Source organism: Odontomachus brunneus, unplaced genomic scaffold (assembly GCF_010583005.1).
Source record: "Odontomachus brunneus isolate Ranch 3 - 2012 unplaced genomic scaffold, Obru_v1 Obru_scaffold_177, whole genome shotgun sequence".
NCBI classification, from domain to species: Eukaryota; Metazoa; Arthropoda; class Insecta; order Hymenoptera; family Formicidae; genus Odontomachus; species Odontomachus brunneus.
Window position 1 is genome coordinate 56,912 of NW_022639627.1, and position 11,078 is coordinate 67,989.

The 11,078-nt window shown below is 37.9% G+C and overlaps 2 protein-coding genes across 7 annotated transcripts in view; one reads left to right on the top strand and one right to left on the bottom strand.

Annotated features, from left to right (window-relative positions):
• Positions 1–10: 10 nt before the first annotated feature.
• LOC116851526 (WD repeat-containing protein 19) lies at positions 11–8,333 on the bottom strand. 6 transcript variants are annotated; one of them, XM_032830995.1, is made up of 21 exons: positions 8,186–8,333; positions 6,436–6,471; positions 5,851–6,230; positions 5,540–5,750; positions 5,333–5,445; positions 4,737–5,154; positions 4,441–4,686; positions 4,234–4,359; positions 3,863–4,160; positions 3,589–3,787; positions 3,409–3,506; positions 3,055–3,337; positions 2,734–2,962; positions 2,406–2,658; positions 1,993–2,303; positions 1,762–1,911; positions 1,519–1,615; positions 1,253–1,459; positions 886–1,172; positions 728–804; positions 11–667 (listed from the first exon to the last, which is right to left on the bottom strand). In XM_032830995.1, the coding sequence occupies exons 2-21, from the start codon at positions 6,448–6,450 to the stop codon at positions 541–543; spliced, it is 4,125 nt and encodes a 1,374-aa protein (XP_032686886.1). In that variant the 5' UTR covers positions 6,451–6,471; positions 8,186–8,333; the 3' UTR covers positions 11–540. The 6 variants fall into 6 exon arrangements, with proteins under 6 accessions (XP_032686886.1, XP_032686885.1, XP_032686882.1 ...); XM_032830994.1 differs by lacking the exon at positions 8,186–8,333 and adding an exon at positions 6,848–7,002; XM_032830991.1 differs by lacking the exon at positions 8,186–8,333 and adding an exon at positions 6,585–6,823 and having other exon boundaries at positions 4,441–4,671.
• Positions 8,284–11,078, top strand: part of LOC116851527 (dihydrolipoyllysine-residue succinyltransferase component of 2-oxoglutarate dehydrogenase complex, mitochondrial-like) — a 7,574-nt gene continuing 4,779 nt past the window's right edge. The window contains exons 1-6 of the mRNA XM_032830997.1: positions 8,284–8,434; positions 9,048–9,072; positions 9,207–9,258; positions 9,457–9,527; positions 9,605–9,732; positions 10,315–10,650. Coding sequence (XP_032686888.1) covers positions 8,360–8,434; positions 9,048–9,072; positions 9,207–9,258; positions 9,457–9,527; positions 9,605–9,732; positions 10,315–10,650 — 687 coding nt within the window. The 5' untranslated portion in view covers positions 8,284–8,359. The remainder of the gene's footprint in view (positions 8,435–9,047; positions 9,073–9,206; positions 9,259–9,456; positions 9,528–9,604; positions 9,733–10,314; positions 10,651–11,078) is intronic.

The window sequence follows — 11,078 nt, forward strand, 5'->3', positions numbered from 1 at the left end:
TATATATATATATATATATAAAATAAGATTATATATACCTCTAGTCATCTTGTACTCTAATAAATTGTACTCATAATGGACGGCACCGTTTGCATTGAGAATACTGTCGCTTCATACGAGTCGCATTCATTTACGAATCGATCGAAACATTCTACATACTACAGGTGCGTTCAGCGAACATTACATTGAGTAATTCGTCAACATAATTGGTTTAGATTTAACAGTAAAGATCAATAATCACTGACTGCTCACTGATTGTTTTTTTTTTCGCTGAACGCAACTTGTTACTACTTCAAATTACTTTACACTACTTTGAATTACTGTACGAAATATTATCCTTTGATCGTGTGCGTGTGTATATCATATTCACTTACCTAAGGCACACAATTAAAGAAGGCACATTTGATATGTGCAATAAAGATATGGATATCTATATAGCTAATTGTTTCCTAGTTTGTGTAAGTTAAACTATAAATTCATTTTTTGTACATTAATATATGTACTTGTATATGTACTCTCTCTATGTCTAATATGTAAAAATTATGCCTTTATGATGGTCTTATCTTCTTGAAAGTCAAGATATGGATGGATATCAGTAATGGATGATACAGCCTCTGACCCAACTCTCTCTGAGCACATTGGACAAGTTTCTTCAGATTCAACGATTCTACATGAAAAATTACATGAAAAATATGCATGTTCATTTTATAATATATACATTACTCACCTTAGAAATTCACTTCTAATGGCAGGAAAATCACATTGAGGACACGCTGTAAAGTCATCCTCTACGACATGTCGTCCCTGTAGAGAAAAAGTAACAGTAGAAATGAAAGAATTCTGTATTTCTTCTATATTTTTTAAATATCAACAAGATGGTTTTACCGTCGCAATACAGAAAGGTATGGTATTCTTGCATTTATCACAGGTTACTTCAGTCTCAGGAACTCTGCTCTTACAGTATGGGCATGGAGTGAGAGGTTCATCTTCGTTCTCGACATCTTTCGCTCGTGGTGGTTTCCTCACGATCGCTTCAATCTTCTTGCTATATTTCGCGTCGACTTGTCCTCGATACTCGGGGCGCATTAACATAGCAGCAAAATTGAAAGCCGCGCTTTTCAAACCCGCCCTATGGCATTCTATTACAGTCGAAGTTAATATTGGTACGATATCTGAAATGAAATGTTATATTTTCTATACATATAGAGATACACGCTATAATTTATTAATTGTCGTAGAAAATTTTACTAACGTGATGGGAACTTTGATATGTTGTTTGCTACTCGTATTAGCATCCGGGCACCTCGCAAGTGGTCACTTCTCTTCACGTGTAACCTTACTAGAATATAAGAATGCAAGAGTCTTAGATTAGTTTGCATTTCTAATGGTATAGTAATTTTATTTCTCTTCAGCTCTTGATACATTCCAAACAGGACGTCGTGAGCGTTTCTATAATTTCCTGAAACAAAAAAATTCCAGCATTACTAACGCGTTTATATAATATGTGTAAAAACATACCATTAATTTGTTCTTCATTCGCGATGATGATCGCCGTTTTAGCTGCTTCTTTATACTGTTTCTTAGCCATGTACAAGCGGAAAAGATACTTCGGATCCTAATGAAATGCAAAAAAAAAAAATATTAATATGTGAGCTAAGTGTAAATTAAACTTCACATATCCATAAATATGTTTTTATTTCTACAGAGAAAATTGTTCACGAAATGTTCGGTATTAGCACTCAGGATAAAAACAATAATAACTTTTGGCAATCCATCCCCGCCCAACAAAAAGTCTATTAATTGATTAGCTAATTTGTCGTCTTTAGAAGATGCGACAGCGTCTATGGCATAAGTAATCGCTCTATCGTCGTCCGGCACCAGTTGAGCGGCTTTTAGTAGATGTCGCAGAGCCTTAAAGAAAAATTGCACATAAAAACGTTTATAGATTATGAAGGAAAGGCTAGCACGGAAATTCAATGAGGGTAAACTTACTTTCTGATATTCTTTGGCGTGGAAATAATATTTTCCAGCTAAAAGATTATTCTTCTGAGACTCGAAGTGCATCGCGAGACTTTTAAAATCTTCCTTACGAACATTGGTATCTTCGATCGTATTCACCAAGATCTCTCCGTACAATTCCATCTTGCCATGTTGATTAGCCAATTGAAAGGCTTCGTCGTGACAGTTAGACAGAATTAAGAATTTAATAGCTGCATTGTAATCGTTCATCCTTTGGAAATATTTCGCAACCATTTTCGCACCTTCTATACTTTTCGTTTGCTGAACAACTTCGACGCTACGAGCTGCAAATATATACAATAACAGTTGAACCTCGTATTTGAATCGCTAGTGCGTCTGTTACGTTGAATCTTGTATGTATGTATGTATGAGTATAACGCATTTACCAGGATTATTTAAGTGTTCCAGATTGATTCTGATTATATTATCATAATCCTTAGCAGTTTCATATGCTTTCGCAGCTTCGTCGTACTTTCCTTCAGACTCTTTGGCCTTGGCATATTGTATGTTAATTTTTGCCGATGATATTTGCGGCAAAAGCTGACCCACTTTATGCCAGTTCTTCAATTTTATATACGCGGAAGCGGCTTTGTCAAAATATTCAGCTCTTTCATACAACAGCGCGGCTTCGCTAAATTGCTAAGTGTCCATATATTTTAATATAGTATTGAAATATAATCAATTCTTAATGAACTCTAACAATGATGATTATACCTTCATCGATTCTAGAATCTCGGCGCACTCCTTTCGTAACAGTCTCGAGCTCTCGTGATCCATCGCTATTCCGACACCTTTTCTGCTATCACCGCATCTTATAGACATCCTCGCTATCCCCGCTAGACATTGATTCCGATGATGGGGATTTTGCGCCACCAAAGTGGACGAAGTGTTATAGTCAACCAGACCGCGTTCATAATTTGTTAAAGCTTTTGGGTAATTTCCGCTGTACAAAAAAAATATATTTTATTTATTTTATAGCGATGATGTTTCCTGTACTGCTAATAACTTATTTAATGAGATATATGAGGATCTTACGTGAATTCTAATTGTTGGGCATATTCTCTGGCGATAAAAGGAATTTCATCAGGCTTCAATTTTTGCGCCAGACTTAATGCTTGCTCCCATTGCATCAAGTCTCTTCTCAAGTACAAGCCCTGTACGGGCTCAGAAGATTGTAGGAAATACTTTTCAGCTTCATTATAATCTCCCAGTAATATACAAGCGTGACCACACAGCAGTGCTAGTTCGTCTACATTTTCCATATGTTGCAACGTCCACACCATTGAAGCATCTTCTATTTGTCGATATACACGAATAGCTGTGTACGGTAAATTAAGTGCGTTATAATATTTTTTATTGTGTGTATGTTGTGTGCAACATTACGCTTACCGAATTCAATATTCAAATTCGCAATAGCGCTTCGTCCCAGTTTTAGCCAGGTATCTTTCTCATTTAATTTTTCACAAGTGTTCCATGCCTGTTGAAAGCTAAATTATACAAAAGTGTGTTTTTATATTGTTTTATACGTGTTTGCATATGTTCATATACTAAAAATTCTACAACTCTCACCGTCTGCACAGAATCTGATTGTTCAAAATCTCGTTGATCTTTTTGGATTCCACGATATTTCCTACTTCTTCGTGAGAAGTTAATGTTATTTGTATTAACTTGCTACCCATCGTACTTAACGTTACTTCCCCCGAGTACATCAATAAAGGCACCGATTCCGATGGCAACTTGGTTGTGTTTATCTGTATCACTTTGGTACCTGTTCATTGCAATTGTTAGCATCGTTATTAGATTTCAGGGCGATAATGTATAATCAATTTATTTGAACACTCACCTTCGACAAAATACTTAACAAAAATGTATGTCACAATACTGCTTTTATTGTATATCGCAAATATAGCACGTTCGAATATGTTCTGATCCCAAAGAATACCATCGATGTTATCAGGACAGTCAGGTACTGCAATGGCTGCTTCGTTTATCGGATCGAATATATAAACGTCCGATTTATTGTCGATAAAACACAGCTGCGTTCCGTTCGCATCCAAATATAATTCCTTTATGCCGTTGTTGTGCATAAATTCGGTACACTGATTGAATGTCTCCAGATAAAAGTAGACAATATGACCCATCTAAGAATTTCAGAAACTCGTCAATTGTTTGAATTTAACGTAAAAATGATCACAAAAAGCGACGTGAACTTACGTCATTACCGTAAACCAAGAAATCCGAGCAAAGAGCATGACACGTTACTCTACTGTGAGTAGAGCTCAAATCCGGAAACATTTTGGTATCTTTACCATCATTTATTAGCGTCTGATCCGATTTAATCTGCGTCCATAAAATAAGATCAGTATCAGTTTTATTTATATTGTTCCCATTAATTATTAATTCGAACCTTCTCGTAATTACCGTATGTAACTGTAGTTTCCCGTCGAATAGCGCCGACACGTATGTTTCGTTCAAACGCATGCTATCTATCGTAGCCAAATAGTCTCTCTCAAAATGTATCTTGTCGTAATGACTTATAGACAAGTCCCAGAAGAGTGCTCTATTGTTCAATCCTACCGCCACGTGCATTGGACCCACTGCTAATATCGACGGTTCTATTATGGTGTTGATTATTTGTGGACTAGGTTTATCCTGAAAGAGTGATTCCTAGTGAAAAGGAAGCCTGCTGTATCACCTTATCGCATGATAAAAAGTACCTTGTCTAATGTGTAAAGATGTACAGCCACTTCCATCAGACTCGTTAACAATGCTATTCGGTTGCCGCAAACGCTAGTCAACTTCGGAATCTCTATCAAGTAGATCAAAATATTGCCGATATAAGTGACCACCGCCAGCATCGTTCCGTCCGTTGACCAATCGATATTGCTGACTCCACTTTCGCTGGTTACTGAGATTAGCGTCTCAGTCTCCTCTAGATTCTGCAAGCTGTGTACTTTGATCGTGTTATCGCCGCAAGTGGCTACCTTTCCTACCGCCTTGCTCAACGCGATATCAGTCAGAGAGTCTCTGTGATTCTTCACTTGAAACAACTCCTGGCCCACTTCTTTGATATGCGTCGATATGGCTATAAAGAATCCAGCTTCGAAGCCTACTAATATGTAACCATCTCCATACCTACAAAGTGAAAATGCACGTGTATTGTTATTATTAAAGTAGTGCAATGCTAGAGACTGTATTGCTATACTGTCCAATAATTTATTACTTCAACTTACAATTCCAGAAAGGGACTTGGCTTACATTTCATCTACTTTATTCACACTCATCCACACACTATTGCTATACTGATACTTGCCATTTATAAGTTACGATAGAGCCATAACGTTTCTGAAAAGCCAGTTCAATAGGATTCTCTGGGTCCAAAATATTGTACAAGAATAACGTTGTCTTGCTAACAATGAGGGATACCTAAATATAAATTTGTAAATAGGTAAAAAAGAGAATATAGATTTGTATCACGACTTTTAAACGTTATCAATTGCTGATAAGACCACAGGCTTACCGTATTTTCACCACCTATCCTATGGTCCATTTTCATTTCACTAAATTGTATATGAGACGGATCACCTTGGAGAGTTATTTCACGACGCGTATCCCCTTCAGTTGTGCTGATGGTTAGAACTTTATCTTCACTTGCCAAAGCAAGAAGACCATCTGCTGACCATGCACCACATACAATACGTTTTTTATGCTTTCCCAAAATAGGTATTCGTCTGTATTTCATATTAAATGAGATGATGAGTTAATAATAAACTTTATGCTATGGTACTATCCTACATATCTTTGATTTATTTTCAAGAGATAATATCTTACTTTGCATTTATGTGATCGTAAAGTACCAAATTCCCCTTTTGTGTGCCTACTGCTAATAGACAAGTCTTCTTCGCCCACATCATACAGCTCAATCCATCTCTTACACCTGCATCTATCTGGGACCTCTTTCCAGTTGTTGCATCCCATAAAATTATAGATGACGAATTTTGCGCTATTACCGCCAACAAATCTCCATCTGAGTCCCAACCAAAGCCAGTACATAATCCAGGGATTGATATTCGTTCTTGGATATCACCTTGTCTATCAAAAATGGCAACTGTTAAATCACAACCTGTAGTAGCTAGGTGCGTGCTATTTCCAGGACGCCAAGCAATATAAATATTGCCAGAACCATGAGGCTGCTCTAGTCGATAAAGGACCTGTTCAAAAATTAATTTAAATGAACATTCTCTCACAATAAAGTAGGATTTGCGTGGTTTGCATATCATAAATTAAGTGAGACAAACGAAGACACAGATCTATTGATCAAGACAGAAGACATTTTCTGTCTTTGATGTAATTAATATTGAAATTTTTATTAATCAATTTCATATGAAGTAAAACTGTCAATGTTACATAACCTACCTTTTCAGACGACATTGCGATGAAAGAAACTTGGTTCTGAAAGGAAAATTGGTCAATTCGCGCATTTAAATAACATATCTATATAGTATTACGGCACATAGCTTAAATATTGATTTATTAAGCTGTGCCGTTTTCTTGTACCGACGTACTTCGTACATCGGCCATATTGTTTACGTTTGCGTTGCTTTCGCGATAACAAGTAGACGATTTATTCTTTTTATATGAACTTTCTGCACTAGTGTAAAAAGTCCATATTAAACAGGTGTCACGGCTTGTATCAAACTATGGATTAAGAGCCGATTGTTCTAATTTCTTGATAAATTAACTGATAGTTAAATCATATGTCTATCTTTGTCTAAATTGAAGGAAAAACAAAGACAGACATATGATACAAGAGACATAAGAGTTATACAAAGACATAAGTGTTGTAATAGGTGCGTTTAGCGAACTCAACAGTGCACAACAGTTGAGCAATTCGCGTAATTGGGCGTATTCAGCAGACACAATAGTTATACAATTGTTGAGTGAGATTCGTAAATGTAATTAGTCTAAATATACGGAATCAACAGAATAAACCAATAAACATCGAATGCATCGAAACACTGAGCGTTTTTATCTGCTGAACCCATTGGTCTAGATTTAGGGATCTAACAGTAAGAACCAATAATCGCTGATTGCTCACTGAACGCTTTTTCCACTGAACATGCCCATTGGCTGTCGCGGCCTGTATCTATTGGTCTGTTCTTTTCAACTGCACTGCTGAACTGATGCAATAAGTTAGAGTGAGAAAACATATACTTGTCTCATTTTAACTTATTACACTAGTTCAGCAGTGCAGCTGAAAAGAACAGACCAACTGTCTGCGAGCTATGTAAACCGAGCTTAAAGTTATGTTCCGCATATATGCGTATTTATCTATAGTTCATAGCCCATATTTTTGAAATTTTTGCGTATACGTAATTTTCATTGCTATTTTATAGTATGATTAAACCTGCGCAGTAAAAATTACGTATACGCAACTATTTCAAGAATAATGGCTCCTGCACACAGGACGCAATAATGCTTGCCGCGCGGCGGAAGTTCGCGCGACAGCCAATCAATATGCTGCTTTCCGTAATAACCTTCTAGCTCTTACGGAAAATCAACATATTGATTGGCTGTCGTGCGGACTTCCGCCGTGAGGCAAGCATTACCGCGTCCTGTGTGCAGAGTCATAAAAGATGCGGATATATGCATATTGCGGAGCGTAATTTAAAACGCGTTATCTCATGGCCAGTTTCTGATTCAAGGGTTTCCAAGATTTAGAGCTTCTGCACAAGAACATCCGTAACATGTTAAGTTTACGAATTTCTTTGTGCGTTGATTTAAGTTTACGTACAAGTATGGCCACTATATTGTCAGTATTTAATGTAACGTAACATATTACGGATGTGCTTGTGCATTGGCTTTTAGGATTGACCGTGACATTCGCTTTGAACACTTTTGCGCTATTCATTCTATCTTTATTGCTCATTATATGCTAAAGGAAGATAAAGTGAAGCTTCGGTACAAAAGCATTCAATCAAATGAAGCCAATATATTTTCGGAATATACTGTATGAATATACTGTATGAAAAATACACTTCTGAAAAATATTCGTCGGTGTTGAATGCGTGTACATCGCGAACAATCGATAATGTCAGAGTTCTCTGATTGTAGATCATAATCACGAAATAAATTACATAACTTTGTGTCCAGGGGCACGAGTTACCTTATCTCGTAGTAGTGTCAGCCGACCTTAACAGGTGCCGCCTCTCCCGTTCCTCTCGTTTTCTTGCCGTTCCCCCCATCCTCACGGTGAAAACCGTGCTGCCGTTATTCCTATACTTCGCCGTCGTCGCGCGAAGAAACACCCGGTGCTGGAGTACAGTTTACTTGATCAAGGATGGCCGCGATGCTGTCCAACTGTTCGCGGCTCGCGTCTCGTGTGATCACGCGAGGTAGCGTATTGCGGGCCAAGGTGAGTGCGCGGCTTTCTCGCTTTGCACGTTTTGTGTTGTCGGCATGAGTAGAAGCGGTGACGTTTGCTCTCAAAAAACGAGATTATAGCCTCGAGTTTTTCCTATCGAATCATAGTTATTACGCGCAAGATATTACGCGAGTTATTACGTTCGCTCGGCAGGAGTTCTTCTCCACCGCGCGAAGACGATTACATAATACTCTTCCCCGACTGCATGTCCGTGATTCGCGCTCATAGCGATCTGTCACTTCGACATCGCGAGGAGCAGTTCCTTTAATCACTGAGGTCGTTGATTCTCGGCAAGTATCGAGCACCAAAACATCACGAATGATCATCTTAATCAGTGCACCGCGTGATCGACGGCAGCTCGTTCTTTGTCGCTCCCTTTCTCTCTCTCTCTCTCTCTCTCTCTCTCTCTCTCTCTATCTTCCCTGTTGGTAACGTAGCCTATTTTTACTCAGACCATGCCGTCGCACCGCGCGCACGTTTCATAAGATCAATCGCCTATTTTCCTGACTGAATCTTTCGTTTTTTATCTTGTCGCCATTTTCGTCACGTCCCACGTATTTTTTTAGCTGAAACTGATACATTTTTACATTTGCTCTTTTTTCAGATTACGAGATCATTGTATAGTCAAGGTAAGGTCACGCAAAGATGACACAATGAGATATATTTAAGGAGAAATGCGAAAGCGATGACTATACAAAGTATAATATCAACTGGAAAACTTATTAGCGTAAAAGAGTATTAACTGTACAAATTATTTTTGTAGGGGGTACTGTACTTATACAATCTAAGCATGTATTCAATACCAAAGTTATATTGTGAGTATTATCTTACTCTGATATTTGTAATACTGTTAATGTCATAATTTTATAACATTCAAATTTAATTTAATAATATTCAATGCCATTATTGAAAATCTTAGTCCCTTCATGCTGCACTGATACCTTCCAATTTTTAAGAAATGAAATGAGGATAAAGCAGGAAAAGATTAAAATAGTCTTTTTGTACACCTACAGTTGTAGAAAATATAAAGGAAGCCAATATTGGATAAACCAAGCTAAACATATACACTCAACTTCGGCGTTATGTAAGTATAACTGGTTTAACATCTGTACTGTGTATTCCATAGAATATATAACCGATGTTTATGTTATATCTGAACAGGGGAAATCAGGGAGGTTGTAGTTCCTGCATTCGCTGAAAGTGTAAGCGAGGGCGACGTGAGATGGGAGAAAAAGGTTGGCGACCAGGTCAAGGAAGATGATATTCTCTGTGAAATCGAGACGGATAAGGTATGTTCATACGTTTTTAATTCCTTACAATAAAATCACTACATTAAAAAGGACGTTTGGTAATTTTCAGCAATTTTACCAATTGAGTAAACTATTCAACAAATTCTATATTTTGCAAGTAAAAATGCTGAAAGTATTGAACATAAAAAAATATTGGATACTAATTTTGAAAGAATTTGTGCACGCACACAGTGTATACTTGTACACTTGTGGTCAGAAAGATTGTCTGGTCTCTTTTACAGTCTTTTTTTGTAAAGGCTCTTGCAGAATGCTAGGCAACAGGCAATAGGAATAGGGAATAGGAATTCGAATTGGTTAATTATTTCTATTCCCTGTTCCTATTGCCTGTAACCTGGCATTGTGCAAGGACTATCTGTTCAATCTATCTTATCCAATGAGAGAGCTCTTTTATTGGAAAATAAATTCTCCCATTGGACAGGAAGATTCTTAAATTTGTAAAAAAAGAAAGTCAGACAATCTTTCCGATCACGAGTTTACAGTAGACGCATATTTGCAAGCTAAATAATTATAGGATAAAACTAACGCAAATTTCTCCTACTGACAATTGTCTGTTGTCCGCAGACTTCGGTCCCTGTTCCGTCGCCTGGAGCTGGCGTCATAAAAGAATTATTCGTTCAAGATGGCGATACTGTGAAACCTGGACAGAAGTTATGTACTATCGACATAGGAGCGACCGGCGGAACCGCGGCTGGACCTGCGACGGAAAAGCCGAGTCCCGCCGCGGCCGCTCCACCGAAAGCACCTCCTAGTGCGCCGGCGGCGGCAGCTCCTCCACCGAAGCCCGCGGCGGCTGTTCCACCATCGAAACCCGCGGCTGTGCCGCCTCCAGCCGCTCGACCACCACCCCCACAAGCGCCTACAGCGTCGATGCCTGTTGCAGCCATCAAACACGCGCAGGTAAAAATTGTGCGAGACAGAGTTTGTTTGAAACAATCGAGAGACGCACCGTCGAGCAATTCCGTTATCTGTATTGAAAATACGAAGAGTCTACAATGTTGAAGTACGTAGACGGCAACATCCACGTTGAAATTACATTTATTAGATTACATAATTAGATTATAATTTAAATATATACATCGATGATATTTATATGTATGTTTAATATTTACTGAAAAACAAAATCTATCATACAAACTAAAAAAAGTGTCTGAAACTTTAGACATTTAAAGAAAAATGTGAGCTCATAATCGTTTTAATCCTTAAACGATAGAGAAGTCTCTTTAGACGAAATTTTCTTAAAATTCGTGTATGGAGGTTTTAGAATCGCGTTATATGAGAGAGAGAGAGAGAGAGAGAGAGAGAGAGAGAGAGAGAGAGAGAGAGAG